At 40.0% G+C, this 16841-nt stretch overlaps 1 protein-coding gene and 1 pseudogene across 1 annotated transcript; one reads left to right on the forward strand and one right to left on the reverse strand.

The window, feature by feature from the left end:
* Positions 1 to 17: 17 nt before the first annotated feature.
* On the forward strand, positions 18 to 8228 carry HSPA13 (heat shock protein 70kDa family, member 13). Its single transcript, XM_010567232.1, has 5 exons — positions 18 to 183; positions 990 to 1330; positions 2275 to 2488; positions 3106 to 3273; positions 4834 to 8228. The coding sequence occupies exons 2-5, from the start codon at positions 1046 to 1048 to the stop codon at positions 5502 to 5504; spliced, it is 1338 nt and encodes a 445-aa protein (XP_010565534.1). The 5' UTR covers positions 18 to 183; positions 990 to 1045; the 3' UTR covers positions 5505 to 8228.
* A 3655-nt stretch (positions 8229 to 11883) lies between these two features.
* Positions 11884 to 16841, reverse strand: part of LOC104831811 — a 39658-nt pseudogene continuing 34700 nt past the window's right edge.

Consider the following 16841-nt stretch of genomic DNA (forward strand, 5'->3'; position numbering starts at 1 on the left):
GCTGGGGCTGCGGCAGCCTTTCCGCCAACGTCACCGCCCTGGAGTGGCCGCTCAGGGCGGCGCGGCTTCCTGCGGCGCGGCCGGCGTGTTCCTCCGTTCGGAAAGCCGAAGTGCTCGGTGGTGTATTGCGAAGAAGCGCCTGGGGAGGTTCGCGGCAAAAAGGAAACCTGTTCTTTCTCGGTAGTCTGTTTGCAGCGCAGCTATGACCTCCCGTCGCTCCCGGGTGAAGGAGCTTAGCCGCTCGTGGAAATTTAAGCTATTTAGATTTCTTCTTGAGTTTTTAGTTGTTTGCCGGTGCTTTTTTTTTTTTTTTTTCCTTTTCAGGCATTGCTCTATGTTAGCTTTTGGGGTTTCTTGTTTTTTTTCTGTTGGTTATACGTAGAACTTTAAAAGAACCCAGCCACCTGCTCTGCACTTGAACTAGGCTATCCCTTGATTTCAAGGCATAGAAAGGATTCAGAGGTGTGGGAAGATGCTCTTTGGGAGCTATGACTGAAATAAGAGAAGTTAGCATGGTTTTGCATCTCCTTATTTTTAGGCTTCCGATGAAGTTGGAGGAGATGGTTGAATCGGGATTTTGTCGCTTCAGTGTGATTTTGTGCGGCCTTATTAACTAGATGACCCTTAGGGGTCATTTGTAGGCAGTTCCTCCCAAAATACTAATTAGCCTATATTTTTGAAGTACCTCGTAGACAGAAAAAGAACTATTAGAGGGGTGGTGATATTTGCAGCTTTGCTGTACCTCTTGGGCTTTTTTTTTAACCTGTGTAGTATTTAACGCCTAATATGTTTTACTTTTCTACCCACTTTTTTTTGTTGAATTAAGAGACCTGAAATTGCTGGTGACCTTTGAAGAAATTGAAAACTAATTAGGTAGCTGAACAGACTTCAGAGCGTACAATAAAACTGCACAAGGTGTAATTTGCACTGACTTCTAAGTTTGCAGCAGTAGATACTCTGACCCTATTTTTTTAAAATATGTGTTTCAGGTTCAGCTATTCTGGCTCTCTTGTTAGCTGGCTATCTAGCACAGCAATATTTACCGATGCCTACACCAAAAGTAATTGGGATTGACCTTGGCACAACTTACTGCTCTGTTGGTGTCTTTCTTCCTGGAACAGGGAAGGTGAAAGTTATTGCAGATGAAAATGGGCACAACAGCATACCAAGTATAGTCTCTTTCACAGACAGAGAGGTGTATGTAGGATATGATGGCCTAGAACTGGCTGATTCAAATCCTCAGAACACCATATATGATGCAAAAAGATTCATTGGGAAAATCTTCACTTCAGAAGAACTGAAAAATGAAAGTAGCAGGTATCCCTTTAAGGTAAGTAGCCATTTTCTTCAGTTCTCTCCAAGCAGTAAGCTATAGGACATTTGAAACATGTAGTAGGTGACCAGCTTAGCTGACCATTAGCCATTTGGCTAAATCTGATACACCTGGAAACCGTAAGAGCTATCCAGAGAGGGGAGGAGGAAATGGTTGTGGAAGTCGCGTACCTCTGTGTGAGAGCTGATAGTGATTTTCCAGAGGACCCTGTCCTCTACTGTGAAATGTGTTTCTGGGTAACCTTCCAGCCCCTTAAAATATAAATTTCAGCTAGAAGTTCTAACTGTGCTTTGCTGAAACTTCACTTCTCCCCTGATATTCTTAAAAAAAAAAAAAAAAAAAGTGTAAAAGTAAGTCACATCACTTCTGTCCCAGTGCATTTTTTTCCCCTAGCACTTTTCTAGCACTTACTTGACCAGCAGCAGATCTTGAAAGCTGCTTTTTTTAAGAAAATGTTGCATTAATTTAGCATGGTGCAGTATTTGCTGAAAAGAGACAAATTTCGAGGTACTGGAAACAGTCTTTGAATCCTTTACTTGTTAAGACAAGCTCTTCCAGTACCAACCTGTTTGCTTCCTTTCAGAAAGAAGAACCTATGGGAAGCTTTATCAGTAGGGTAAACCTAATGATTAAAAGCAATACTTTTATCTTTGAATGTGGTGTTGAAGTTGATTACATAGTTGCTAGGTCTTAATTTTTTTTTTAATGTTCTTACCTGGGCACAGTGGATGTTACCACTTGGGATATACTTGGACACCTTAAGTGGCATGTTTTGCATAATAGTCATAGTCAAGGAATAAAAGTGATTTGGGAAGTGGCAAAAGCACGTTTGTATTTTTCCAGAATAAATAGACTATATGCAAATAAAACATTTGGCTGGAGCAGGGTAGGAGAGCATAAGAAGAAGACTTCACACCTGTTGTGTTGCTTTTTCCTCCTAGATTTTCAACAACAATGGATCAGCTGAATTTTCTGTGACAACTAATGAAACCTTTCGCATCACTCCAGAGCATGTTGGCTCTCAGCTGCTACTGAAATTGAAGAGAATGGCAGAAGGCTATCTTGGCATGCCCGTTTCGAAGGCAGTCATCTCTGTGCCAGCAGAGTTTGATGAAAGGCAACGGAATTCTACCATTAAGGCAGCTAACCTTGCAGGTGATGTTTCTCTATTCCAGTGTTTTTCTAGGAAACCTTCAGGTCTGTTTCACTAACAGTAAAGTCTTTGGGGAGGATATGGAAACAGTGAATCAGTGATAGAGAACCTTAGAATGGATTTTTTTGGTTTTTTACAGTCCATTAACAATTGTGAGGAACAGCAGAGAACTCTTGGGTACCGACAGGTGCAGCTAATGCAAACATAGCTAGCTAGAAGAATTAAGTTTTACATGAGGGAAAATAGTCTTTTTTGGTAATCTCCAAACAGAGAGACCATGCAGAGCATCCTTGGACAATAATTTAAATGGAAATAGAACATGTGAAATAAGTCTCCTTAGCAAGGTTTCTCTGGAAGAAACGTGTTTGGCCAAATCATGGTTCTTGACTTCACCCTGACACTGAAGTAGTACACTTTAGGCTTAAATAAAGAAAAATGTTCATTGAGTATTACTGCTTAGGAAACAATTTCCTTTAGATCTGACATTTTACTTAAGGTAAGTTTGGTTCAAAACAAAACAAAAAAAACCCAACAACTGATGGTAAATGTCATTATGATGGGAGAAGTGGAGTTTTCTGGAGTGTACCTGACTGTTGGTTGGTATCTTTGCTCTTTGTAGGGCTAAATGTTTTGAGAGTAATCAATGAACCCACAGCTGCAGCTATGGCTTATGGACTCCACAAAGCTGACGTGTTTAATGTTCTGGTGGTGGATTTGGGTGGAGGAACTTTGGATGTGTCTCTGTTGAACAAGCAGGGAGGGATGTTCCTCACACGAGCCATGGCAGGTGAGAAAAATTCTTTACTTTCTCGAGGAGTGGGGGTAAAGGAAAAGTGCACCTAACATTACTATTAGAGGAGCTTTTGAAAATGTACCAGCCTTGTCACAAAGTGTTCTCCAAATGTGTTCTCAGCTGTCTTTCATGCAAAGTTAAGCTTGTGACTTGTTTCAACAATTAAGATAAATTCACAGGTTTTGGCTGACTCAAAGGAATAAGTTGTGGTTTCATTTTCTCCATGGCTGTTAAATTTTGTGCCCATGAGTAAAGTGCTGATGCATATTACAGTTACTTTGGCTGGACTTTTGGGGGCTGGTGGTGTTGCAAATTTTTCTGTTACCTTTGTCCAAAGTGGAAGTACTTGCCAAATCATTGACCAGTGATTTTGGAACATCCTTGCCTTGTGTTTGACTCCACCTCAGTTGGGCAGGGTTTGGGAATGCACACGCTGTTAACCCAGAAGTAAGTTTTGTGATATATATGTGCTGGAGTGTTTCATCACGTGGCAAAGAGTTGTGGCAGCAACGTTTAGTAAAAATGTAGTGAATACGCAACTGCTTTTCAGATGACCTGGATTCAGACAGGTCTTGAGATGCAGTGCTAACTGTCTGCGTTGCCTTCAATGAACAAGTTTTGGTATGAGCTGCTGTCCAGTAAGACTGGAACAGCAAGAAATATTTAGCAGCTTCATTCTGATTTATTTAGATGGAGGTCCACTAGGTGAATTCCCATTTTCAGTCAAAACAAAACAGTGGAAACTTTGAGAGTATTGTTCAACATGGATGAAAATCTGCAGGCTGTTTTTTTAACTCTGAATGGAAAGCGTGAACAATTGTTTGAAAGGTTCTGAAAACATGGTGCAAAAATAATCTTTCAGTAGAAATTGGTTAATATATTATACTTTTTTCTCTCTTTCTCTCTGAAGGCTAATATAACATATATCTGTTAACAGAGCTTGAAGTTCACTGCTTGCATTTTATCACTTCCACTTTTGGCACAGTATCTACATATACTTCAGTAGCATGTAGTTTTCATGTGGGTGCATGAAGACACTGAATACCTTGAAACTGTTAAAACAGAAATCCCAATAAAGCTGTACTGTGGAAGTGTTAAGAGAAAAATCCATTCTGGGCAGAGAGAGAAATCTGAAACTGAGAATTTTAGCTGGAAAAGCAATTTGCTGTGAGAGATTGCATTTCAGTTACAGGCTTCCAGCTAGAAATTTATCGTTATGTGTTTTCTTCTATAGAGAATACCTCTGAATTAACAACCACTGCTTTTTTCTGCTGTAGTGTTGCAGAGCAGTTCCAAGGGAAAAACATTGAGGGGGAGTAGATTCTAAAATAGTTGCTAAATAAAAATCTGGAAGTTACTATCCATCATGTGTTCTTCAGTGGACAACAATTATGTCTATTTTTGCAGCTCTGTGAGCTCTTGAGCTATGCCTGTGGTTCCCTAGTATCATTGTTCTGGTACCTGAGCACCATCTCCTAGTAACAGAGAAGATGTGTGGTGTGTTCTGAAGCTTTGAAGGTGACGTGTCTGACGCCTTCTATTCTGATGTTTCAGGTAACAACAAACTTGGAGGACAGGATTTTAATCAGAGGTTGATGCTGTATTTATATGATCAGCTCCATCAAATGTATGGTTCTCTGCCAACAAGAAAAGAAGAAACACATCGTCTCAGACAGGCTGTGGAAGCAGTTAAATTAAATCTGACTGTTCACGAGGCAGCTACACTAAGGGTGTTGTTGACTATGCCAGAAAGGAAGCTTATAAAAGAACTTCCAGAAAGTGAGGTAAAAACAAACACTGTGCTAAAAGGCAAGCCTTCACAAAGAACAAAAGAGCTGAAAAATCTTGGAGACACTTCAAAAGTAGAGAACAACTTTGTCAAAGTTGTGTTTGAAACAGAAATCTCTAGGAAACTATTTGAGATGTTAAATGAGGACCTTTTTGAGAAGATTCTTGTGCCAATTGAACAAGTGTTGAAGGAAGGCCACCTACACAAAGCAGAAGTAGATGAAATTGTGTTAGTTGGAGGCTCCACCCGGATTCCTCAAATACGCAAAGTTATTCGGGATTTCTTTGGAAAGGAACCTAACACCTCGGTAGATCCTGATCTAGCAGTTGTAATGGGCGTAGCTATCCAAGCAGGAATTGTTGGTGGGTCCTGGCCTCTTCAAGTCAGCGCTATAGAAATTCCTAATAAGCATTTACAGAAGACTAATTTTAACTGAAAAGAAACTCTTCCCCATTGCATTCCATCTCTTCGAAAGTGTACTCAGATGGTGCATACTTATCTGACTGGCAGTGGACCCTAATCTTAGCTGTATTATATTAATTTTTTATCCCAGTTAGTGTTACTGGACACCCAACTGTGTTAAAGCTAGATGTTATTTTAAAGGTACGAGTGATTTTTGAAGTTCTGAAATGTCCTGTATTGCTTGTAGATTGAATATTGGATGAAAATGCTAGTGATGACACACCCACATATTCTTGCTAAATTTTATTAGCAAACCCTGAAGAGGTGTATGTTGAAAATTCAAAGGGAGTGTGACTAAAGGTTAGTGATAATATGGTATGGTACTGTAGGTATTCCCAGGTCCAGTATATTTACTTTGAAAGAATGTGAAGCAGCGTTAATGCACGTAGCACTAGCAGTGTTGAGCTTAAATTTATTTATTAAATTGAGTCATTTGAGCATTTAAGCACCTTTCTAAAAGACATGTTGCAGCTTGAATGAGACTTATGCATTCACTTGATTCTTCGCTGTTCATAACAGCATAATGGTATTACTGAGGCAATATGGCAAACTGTCTCACGTTTCAGCTGAACCATATTAAGAAACTTGGCTCTTGCTAATGTAGAGTTACTTAGTGGGTCTCCAAGGGCTTTACTTCCTGATCTGGTTTTGATGGTTAATGTACAGGTGCTGCTGTCATACCACTGATGTTCTCCACAGAGAACAAGGGCATATTGCCAACTATACCTCCCTCCGCCTTATTTGAAAACTTCAGTAGTTTTATGTATCTTAAAGCTACACCTGGATATCTTCCCTTGAATTTGACCAACACCAATTTCATTGTTGTGCATCTACAAGTGTGTGATGTCTGTCCCCTGGAGTACCACAAGCCGTACTGTTCTCGGGGAGAACGTGTGGGACAGAAGGGTCTGCCCGGATGAAGTTGAGTTACTGTTGTCCTAGTAAATGAAAATTCACCCAACTATTTTGTACTTTTTAGCTCACATCTCTGGTTTAAGTTTTATCATATCCCAACTCTAAACTGAACATAGATCAGAGATTGTAGCTGTTCTTTTGGGAAGAAAGCAGTGTGTGTAACTCGGGATTTGAGGTAGCACTTCTTGGGACTTTATTTTAGGCAAATAGTTTGCTATCCAGCTATCTAGCAAATGCATGAGAAGGAAAAAATTAATGATCTGAAAAAAAAAATTGGTGTCAGTTCTGCTCTCTTTGGAGAGTTAAATCAATGCTTAAAGGCCAGTTGAGTTATATTGTCTGTGCAGGACTTTCTACAGTGAAAACACTTCATTCAGCTAAGACTGGCTTCAACATCCATCAACCCAGTCTTAATCAGGTAAGCTCTAGTAACAGGTGGTTCTAAGCATTTTCTTGTATTCTCCAGAATAATTTTGATTGTATTAGGCTTGCCAAGGTAAAGTGTGGGGCTTAGATTTATTGTTTAACCTATGACTATATTAAAATAGACCTATTATTCTCCTGGCAGTAGGCCTGATTTATGGCACTGCCATAAATCGATTGTGCTGATTCAGCTGTTTGCATAGCTATTGTCTAAACATATCTTTGAAGTAATCCAATTAAAAACCTCTTAAATTGAATCATAGTTGCACACAACCATTCCATCAGCATTGCTTAACTTCACAGAGGATTCAAAAAATACTGCTAACACCTGTTTCATTTCACTGAATTGAAAACCAAAGTGATTTTTTTATTTGAGGATTTTTTTCCTTTGTACCTCTTTGGAAGTGACCCTGTCTAAGTCTGTATGGAACTTCCAGTAACTAAAACTCCTGCATGAAAGAAGTGCCTCTTCAGTGAAATCATGGATGAATGCCAATATACAGTACAGTTCTCATACACGGTTGCTATTTGGGGCCTTTGCTTTGCAGATATAAATATATATATATTTAATTTAACATATATTCCAATGTCTTTGGAGTCATTGTGGCCTTTCCTTCTGCCCTGCTGTAAATTCATCTCAAAGTCTACTGGAGTTACAATAGGTCTTTAGTCTTCATTTTTTTAATGCACTCTGTAAAATGAGCAGACCTGTGTAAAAACAGAACCACATGACAGTGAAGTTAAACTGTTAAAAGCTTTTTGCAATTTTGGGACAAGTTAGGTAGGAGTAACTTTAAACTGTTAAACTCTCAATGCAAATAAATGAAGTACTACTTTTCTTTTGTATACTCCTTCACTCTGGAGGAGTTAAATCTCCTTCAGTATTAATCTGGGAATAGTAAGGGAGGGGTGAGTTGTTTACTTGTAAAAAAAAAATACACAAAAGGGTATTTATTCAGATTTCTATACAGATTTTTTTTGAGTAAATTTAGTGTACATTGGATATCTCACAATGCATCCTTATTTATTAAGTAACTTTTCTGAATTCTGTAATCAAGTTATTTATTTTGTATCTTTTGATTTTAATACTGTATTTTGGCACGGACCATTGAATTTTAGAGATGAGTCCACTGTACTAAGTAGGTATTTCCAGGTATGCATGTGTACTGCTTACTGAAAGTCTCTCTTTAAACAAACTGGTATTTGAGGACTGAAATCTTTCTAAAAACAAGCCTTGAAATGTGAGTATGGTTTCCTGTGGTGTTTGGTGTGTAACAAATTTATATAGCTAAAGTTTGTTTTGTGAGTTGAAATTCTGAAGTATTAAGATGCCTCACCAATTGTATCTTCCTGAATTGTTTCCAAGTGCAGATGACTAAATGCATTTTATAAATAACCTTTTAGAATGTTTTTAATAAAAGCAATTTCTGTCCCTTGGACATGTCTTATTTCAGTTTCTCAGGGAAATACTGTAACAACACTATTTGCCTCTCTTCCTTGGATTCCTTTGGAGTTTAGAGGATGAGGTTGTAATCCCTCAACTTGTCAAGGGGTTGCTATACCCCGAAGTGACATATCTTTGGGAAGTGGCACAGAGGAGTGTTAGGAACTGGGGTGGGAGGGGGGAAAAACCCTTTGTCCTCAAGCTGCAGTTTGGGATGGAAGAATGGAACTGAGAAGAAAAGTGCAGGTTGGTACAAGGAAAAGCAAGGAATGACTGGGAGGAAGGAGGAAGCACCAACAGGGAGGGAAACCCTGGTCAAAGGGAGTGATAGTGAACTTGCTCCTGTTGGGAGTGGGAGCAGTTCCCACCTCTCCTATGCTCTTTGTGCCCTGCCTGCAGGATCACAGGATGTGGGGCAGGAACAGACTCTTCCTTGTGTTGTTCAACAGCTGCAGGGTGGATGTGGGGAATGGCTCCCAGCATATGCAGAGTGAAGGCTGGGGGCAGGTTCATGCAGAATATGAGCAAATGTGATGATGTTTGAAAAGTTGCAGGGAGGGAAGCTTGCCCCAGTAGGTTCCAAATTGTCCTTCAGTACTTCTAGCTGTGAGAGGATTTCTACATGTATGTCATCTTGGGATTCAGGCTGGGAAATGTAAGGTCTAGAGAGCCTGAGAATCTTAGCCTGCAGTTTAAACCCAATTCAGAATTTTCATGGACTGCTATACCCAGAAACAGCCAGAGAAAATGCTACAGTGCATTGGCAAGCCTCTTGCTTCCTGGTGCAAAAGCTGTGCTGATAACCCTTAAGCCGAGTCCAACATTTCCCCCCAACAGACAGCCATCAACTATGGCTGGCAAAAGGCAGAAATGTGTATGTTCCTGTTGGGGAAAGGAGGGTTTCTGCTCAACTTCTTTGCAGTTTCTCCTGTGATGCTGCCAGGAAAGTGTAGAGCAAGGACTGGAAGCAGGCCTGAGGGAAGTGGCACCTGAGAAGGTGCTGCCTCTGGGATTTTTGAATGCTGTGGGGAAGAAAGTTGAAGCAGACCATGAGCAGGTTCTGCTCCATGCTTCTTCCTGTGAAAAGGAAAAACAGAGCCATGGTGCCCCTCTGAGCCGCATCCTCACTTTAGACTCTGCCCTGATACCCTGGCTGTCCCACCTTTCCTTTCCCTAACCCAAGCAACCTAGCTGAAAAAAGAGCCATACAGGAGCTCCTCAAAGGGATGAACTGTTGGGTCTCTCATACTGTCTCCAGCCAAGCGACAGTAACCTGTGCTGTCAGAAGGCCCTTTGAGAACAGCCCCAAGCTGGGTTTTTCCACACTTGCCTTTCCTCAGCCTGGCACCTTCTCAGGAGTCTCAGCAGTCAGTGGCCCATATGGGGCAGAGCCTTTTACAGGTGGGGGCTGCCTATGAGTAGCCCCATGGGATGAGGCTGGGACCTGATCCCCAAATGCCCTGGAGGCATGGGAGAATTGCTGTTTGGAGGAGAAAGCGCAGGAGAGGCGAAGTATATGCTGAGCTGGCCTGCAGGGCTATGACACAGCTTTGCACTGTCAACGGTGTTAGCTGGTGACATTGCGTCTGGCAGGTTGTGCTGGGTACTGCAAAGTCTGAATTAGTATTGAACTTGAGGCAGGCAAGTGGTCCCTCTTTGTTACTTAGAGTGAGCCTCTTTGACATCAGGCATGTGGGGAGAGGAGATGTTGCAGACCCTGGGTGATGTTCTTACTGCAAAATTGCCTTTTCCTACTTACCCTAAGCCTGTTAGATGATTTGGTAAGTGATTGCTACATGGAAACATAGCAGGAGCATATCATGCTGCTTCTGCCTTTGCTACACCTCCTTTTTTCAAAGTATAGCTGTATGTGAGGACTACAGCTTGCTGAAAGAGAAGGAATAGCTATTTGGCTTTTGCTGACACTAGTCCACCGTTTTCTTTTCTCTCAGACTTTGCAGTTACTCAGCCTGCAGCTTTTCCCAGCTGTGGTCTGAAGGTAGTCTGAAGCTGTAAGGCTATGTCAGTCCACCAGTAAGCATAGAAAATCCTCCTTGACACAAACAAAAATAATGATTAAAAAAAAAAAAAAAGGTAAAAATTACCATGCACTGCTGTCAGTCCTCAGATTATTTTCTCTGGACCTTGCAAAAGGGGTTGGTCTCTGAGGTACTGACATCTACCTCCCCTAGCCTTACGCCTAAAACTTATTAATCAGTTTAGGAATAGCACTCATTCACTTCAGACCTTTCCAGTTCCTCCTGCGATACTTGCAGGTAAGGGTGGGGTTGGAGAGGAGCATGAAGGTGGGTAAGGGATGGGGACAAGGTTGAGGGAAGCAGAGCCTCAGCAGAGTCTGGCTGTGGCACTTTTTGAATGTTTTGGGGAAGTTAAATGTTGGTATGAGAAGGTTCTGCTCTGTTGGCAAGGTACTGTTGGCCTCACTTGGGGGAAAGAAGAGGAAATGGAGATGAAAAGCAGGAAGCTGTTCTCCCTCCTGAGAAAATTTGTCACACCAATCTTTCCAAGACTTTCAGAAGATAACAGTTACTTGGGCAGGGTTGTTGCTAGTCTAAAATCATTACATACTCCTAATAGTTTTGTGCGAGTGATGATAGTATATTTAATTGTGTTTTGTAGCCAATTAAACTAGGTAGTACTGTGTCTTTAATGTAGGAAGAAGAGACTTTCTTTTTTACCTTCAGGAAAGGATAGAGAAATCATTCACCTTTGCTGTGGTAGAATCACATCTTTGAGGAACTCCCATCAGAGCCTCCATCACTTCCCACCACCTTTCTAAAACAGCAAATACAGTTTGCTTGCTATCAGGCAAGAAATTAAGATCCTACTTGATATTAATCAGGTGTCAATATTAAAGTAATACAACAGGGCTGTAGCCTGAAACTTTATTCATGTACTTTGGGGGTTTTTTGTTGTTATAGTTTGCGGTTTTGGTTTTTTTAAAGCAGTTGACAGGGATCTTCTCTTAGTTTTGAAGATAAGATTGTATTGATTGAGTTGTTACTGAATTTGAAGAGTTTCAGGAACTGTAATAAAAATGGAAATGAATATTTATGTGGCCTACAGAAGCGTAGGCATGTTTAACTGACACTTTCAGTAAATGTACGTAACCTGTCCTGCTGCTGTAGTTAGTACTGAGGTTTCCATTAAAATCTACTAGCAAAGTGATAGCTGCACCTGACTCCCTTTTTTCAGGGATTCTTTCACAATGTGATAGTGTAGTCCTCAATTAGATACATAAGAAGTGGTTTTTGGTTATTTGAAATAATTTTTCAGTTACTCAGAAATCGCAAGGTCAATACCTAAGTATACATGTAAATATGTCCTAAAAATCAGCACCAAGTGACATCTGCCTGTATGCCCACACAATAAGCAGTTTTCAGTTTTGATGAATTTGCAATCATAAATGTATTAACTAAATGGGCATGTCAGGGCCACTTAATTAAGTACTACTTTAAAATTAAAACCAGTATGTGAACAGCAAGATTTATTTTTCAATCAGTCTTTATTAGTGCAACAGTTAAAATACGCCATGAAAATTACTGCTTCATTGTGTTGTTGCAGTGCCAATATGATCAAAATAAGTGGTTTGTATAAAATCAGGAAGTTGTTTTAAGAAGCCTGATCAATATATACAGATTGTAGTTGTAGTAAACAGCACTGTTGTGAGGAGCTTTTGAGTAAGCTAGTCATTTTATAACATCAGGAATGCCACATATCCCTCGAGTGTTTACTGGAGTAAGGAATTCTCATCTTCATTAAGAATTCATTCATCAGTTTTCTTTATCTTCTTATCCCAGCCTCTGCAACCATTTCAGAAAAGGCACCTTTTTGTTGTAACAAATTATGTGGTGTATCATATTCTAGAATCCTTCCCGCGTCCAGAACAAGCACTCTACAATGCAAAAGCAGAAAGATTACAGGAAAAGAAAGATGAGCTATTCAACCATATTTTCCAGGCCTAATACAGTTATGTCTGGATAATGGGAACTCTTACTTGGAAGAAATATTACTGAACAAGATAATTCATTGGTTTCTAAAACTAGGAACTCCTATATTTTAAAAAGCCTTTTGAAAATGGCATTTTTGCTTAATCGGTAAAAATTCTATAGTATAGTCCATTTACTCTAGAGAATTAAGTGGTCTTAATAGTAGCTTATACCTGCACCTTAGCAGGAAAAATATTAAATTAATTCTGTAATTAGAAGGGGGAAACAGAACACAGTCTATTGATATTTAAATAATATTGATGCTGAAGTCTTTTGTGATACCTTGGATTGTACAGATACAAAGATACTAAGGTAAAAAGTGTTGGAGTGTAAAATTTAGTAAGTCTGAAAACTGATCCATTTAAAGGAAGCCATTTATTTTTAAAATGGCTTACCAAAACTTACTTACCTCTCTGAATCCATTACTGTATGTAACCTGTGGGCTACAGTTAATATTGTGCAGTCGTAAAATTCTCTTTTGATGGTGGGCTGCACCAAGTTATCTGTTTCCATGTCAACAGAAGCCGTCACCTCATCTAGGACCAGGATTTTTATTTTTTGGAGCAAAACACGGGCCAGACAGACCAGCTGTCTCTGCCCAACACTGTTAAAAATACATTTGAGAAGGCCAGGTCAGGCACATTGAGAAAGGGAAGAACAATATAAAGCTGCGATTACTGTGGAGCCTATCTGTTCTACCTTTCTTAGCAACACTTTATACTTCTCAAAAGACTGAAATCTGTTCACCTTGTTTTGGAAGTTTTGATTTCTTCTTGCTCAGCATACCAATAATAGTTAGGTGTGACTCAAACAGCTGTGGCTGAACTTTGTAGTGTAAACCTAGTCTTGCCTACAATTTTTATATTTGCATTATAATGAGGACTCTGAATAAGCCAGATTGAATGCTAAACCACTTTTTAATGATGTTCAGTGTAAAGGTTTGGATACTCCTGTATGTTAGCTGTGGTGTATGCCTTCTAGAAACTTCCTCCTGAAAACGATCTGTCAAAAAAATTCAAGTTGATATTCAGTACGCTCCATTTAAGACCTGCCCCTTTGCTGACGGAAGCTTCAGTATTTGTGTCCTAGAGCTTAGAGTCGTTTTATTTCAAGTGTCACCCTCGTTACATAACTATGGGTTGATGTTTTACATGGAAAAAATTAGTTGCTTTGCAAAGCACATAAAGTAAAGGAATAAGCCCTCTGCAGTTTTGTCTTCTTTCGAAGTTTGCTGGTTTTGGTTTGGGTTTTTTTTCTTTTCTGTTTTGTTGGGGTTTTTAAAATTTAAATAAATGAGTACTTTTCTACGCAAATCTAAGTAGGCAGTGCATGAATTGCCCCTCTCCCCCCACTCCTTTACAATTACTCATATACTTCAGCTGAAAATAGTCTACTTCCTTGGCTTTCCAGCACAGGCCATAAAACTTTATCCAGTTGTGAACAGTTTGCCACCTCAAAGAAACTCGTACTACCAGAATAATTCTACTTAGAATGATGAGAGAAGTGTCATTTTTATACTGACACTTTCTGATGTAAATTCTCTGGAAGAAACATAGTTTTACAGTATCAGAAAATAACTGCAATAGCACTTTCTTGTTTATGTACCTGAGATTTTCACCACCTTCTGAAATCTCATGAAGGAGCTTCTTTGGGAGTGACTGCACAAAATCCTTTAAGTCACACAGTTCCAGTACTTCCCAACAGTTCCAGATCAGAGTGTTTTCCAAGTGGATCCAAATTTGACTGCAGTGTCCCAGAAAAAAAGACGGGGTCCTAAATAACAGCAGAACGTGAGTGCGCAATTCCAACACAAACCTAAAACAGCCTGCCACAAATCCTGACATTAACATAGGGAACTGGGACAAATTGTTTTGGAAATGAAGCTTTGCAAGGGAAATTGTAATGTTTTGAAGCTGGGGATGAAAAGACAAAAAAATCACGTGGGGTCTCAGTGTGCTCAGTTCTTCTTTAAGGTGAAATGTAAAGAGCAAAATATGTCTTATGCATTCTCTGTACTACCAGTTCTATGGCTGACTAAAGACCTGCCCAGCACCTGGCAACTGCAACAACATATGAGTTATTCCTATTGTCAAGTTTGTGAAGCAGTGGATACTACATCCATGAGCACTGTTAAGAAAGATTAGAAGGCTATGATTATGATTCAAATATTCTTAATTTCCTACAGGAAAGGTGACATATTCAGAAGTAAAAACAAAAGCAATTATTGCATAAATGAGCATCACTAGCTTCTGTGCACAGAATACAGCAGGGAATGTCTGGAAAAAAGTACACATAGGCTAGTACATGCCAGGATGCATATAGGTCACATCCAGCACTTACGACTGTAGAAACAAGCATTCAGTAGTTAAGTCTATACACTTTTTTTGGATGTACACAAAAGCCTTTTTCTTAAAATGGCAAATTTAAGAAGTCAGTACTTGACAACATATGAATACCTGCACAGATTTATAAACAGAACTGATGTTTTTAGAGGCAGTGGACACCTTGTCTAAGTGCAGTCACAATGGTTGTGACCCAATAGGTAGACTGTAAAAGGCCAACAACGTTCACCAGCAAGTTACATGCAAGCAGAACAGTGATAATTTTTAGGAAGCTAGGTGACCAAAAAGGACTGTTAAAATGGTATGAGATCGTGTACATATTCTTCATTTAAACTTCATGTTACTTGCATTAGAACACCATTGAAGTAATTTTCAAATCTGTACTTGAATATGATTGTTAAAAACTTTTTCTATGAGATAGATTTGACTCATCTGAAAAAGTATCTGCACACTGAAAGCTTTGGTATCTTGTCCTTTGGAAAGTGTCAGATAAATTTATTGTAAGTGATGTTAACAAGACCCCTGCACAAAAATGCTTTTATGAATGGCATTCAGGGAACATGCAAAAAGTCTTCAGGTGACCATTAAATTTGTGTTCTAGGTTTTACTTTATATTAGAGCATTTCAACATAAGTCAGTTTACCAGTGTCGTGGTTTAAGCCCAGTCAGCAACTTGGCACCATGCAGCCAATTGCTCATTCCCCCTATTCCCAGTGGGATGGGGAGAATCGGAAGAAAAAAAGTAAAACTCATGGGTTGAGATAAGAACAATTTAATAACTAAAGTAAAATAAAATGTAATACTAACAACAACAACAATAATAATAGTAGTAGTAGTAATTAAAAGGAATATAATAAAATTAAAAATAAAAAAAAAGAAAACCCAAGAAAAGACAAGTCATGTACAATGCAATTGCTCACTACCCGCTGACTGATGCCTGAGCAGTGATCTGCCCCTCCCAGCCAACTGCCCCCAGTTTCTATGCTGAGCATGACACTCTATGGTATGGAATATCCCTTTGGGTAGTTCGGGTCAGCTGTCCTGGCCATGCTCCCTTCCAGCTTCTTGTGCACCTGCTTGCTGGCACAGCATGGGAAACTGAAAAATCCTTAACTTGGGATAAGCGCTACTTAGCAACAACTAAAATATCAGTGTGTTATCAACGTTATTCTCACACTAAATCCAAAACACACTGTACCAGCTACTAAGAAGAAAATTAACTCTATCCCAGCCAAAACCAGGACAACCAGCATGAACACAATCCTAATGATATGTGAACTAAACTTGAGTTTCCTGCCCTGTTCTGAAGTAAGCAGGGACAGCTTTATGTGACAGACCATAGCAGATTAATTTAAATACATATTACATGATTCGTGTATACATCACTTTATTCCCTACAGTTTTCAGACATAATTACAGTTATTTTAAAATATTTTTGCCTTCAGGTGGGACTTGAAAACACTCTATGTAGCTATACACATATAGATTCTGGAGAACATTGGGCTGCATCAAAAGAAATGTGAACAGCAGGCCGAGGGAGGTGATTCTCCCCCTCTACTCTGCTGTCGCGAGACCCTACCTGGAGTCCTGCGTTCAGCTCTGGGCCCCCTCAACAGAAGAAGGACATGGGCCTGTTGGACCAAGTCCAGGGGAGGGCCATGAAGATGATCAGAGGACTGGAGCCCCTCTATGAAGACAGGCTGAGAGAGTTGGGGTTGTTCACCCTGGAGAAGAGAAGGCTCCAGGGAGACCTTATAGCAGCCTTCCAGTACCTAAAGGGGGCCTACAAGAAAGCCAGAGAGGGACTCTTTACCAGGGCATGTAGTGATAGGATGAGGGGTAATGGCTTTAAACTGAAAGAGGGTGGATTTAGATTAGATATTAGGAAAAAAATATTTACTGTGAGGGTGGTGAGGCACTGCAACATGTTTCCTAAAGAAGTTGTGGATGCCCCATCCCTGGAAGTGTTCAAGGCCAGGTTGGATGGGGCTTTGAGCAGCCTGGTGTAGTGGAAGGTGTCCCTGCCCATGGCAGGGGGTTTGGAACTAGATGATCTTTAAGGTCCCTTCCAACCCAAACCATTCTATGATTCTATGAGTTATTCTAGCTAAGACTAAACCTGGCATAATAAAACCTAATGTCATACTTGTGGTCTCCCTGTTTTGAGGCTTCTTCCA

Source organism: Haliaeetus leucocephalus, unplaced genomic scaffold (assembly GCF_000737465.1).
Source record: "Haliaeetus leucocephalus isolate CR32 unplaced genomic scaffold, Haliaeetus_leucocephalus-4.0 Scaffold228, whole genome shotgun sequence".
Taxonomy (NCBI): Eukaryota; Metazoa; Chordata; class Aves; order Accipitriformes; family Accipitridae; genus Haliaeetus; species Haliaeetus leucocephalus.

What these genes read in the sequence shown, in the direction of transcription:
- HSPA13 (XM_010567232.1), top strand. Translation starts at nt 1,046, where the DNA reads ATGCCTACACCAAAAGTAATTGGGATTGACCTTGGCACAACTTACTGC. An exon ending in TAAGGCAGCTAACCTTGCAG is followed by an intron (nt 2,489 to 3,105) that starts GTGATGTTTCTC and finishes TGCTCTTTGTAG; the next exon opens with GGCTAAATGTTTTGAGAGTA. An exon ending in CCTCACACGAGCCATGGCAG is followed by an intron (nt 3,274 to 4,833) that starts GTGAGAAAAATT and finishes CTGATGTTTCAG; the next exon opens with GTAACAACAAACTTGGAGGA.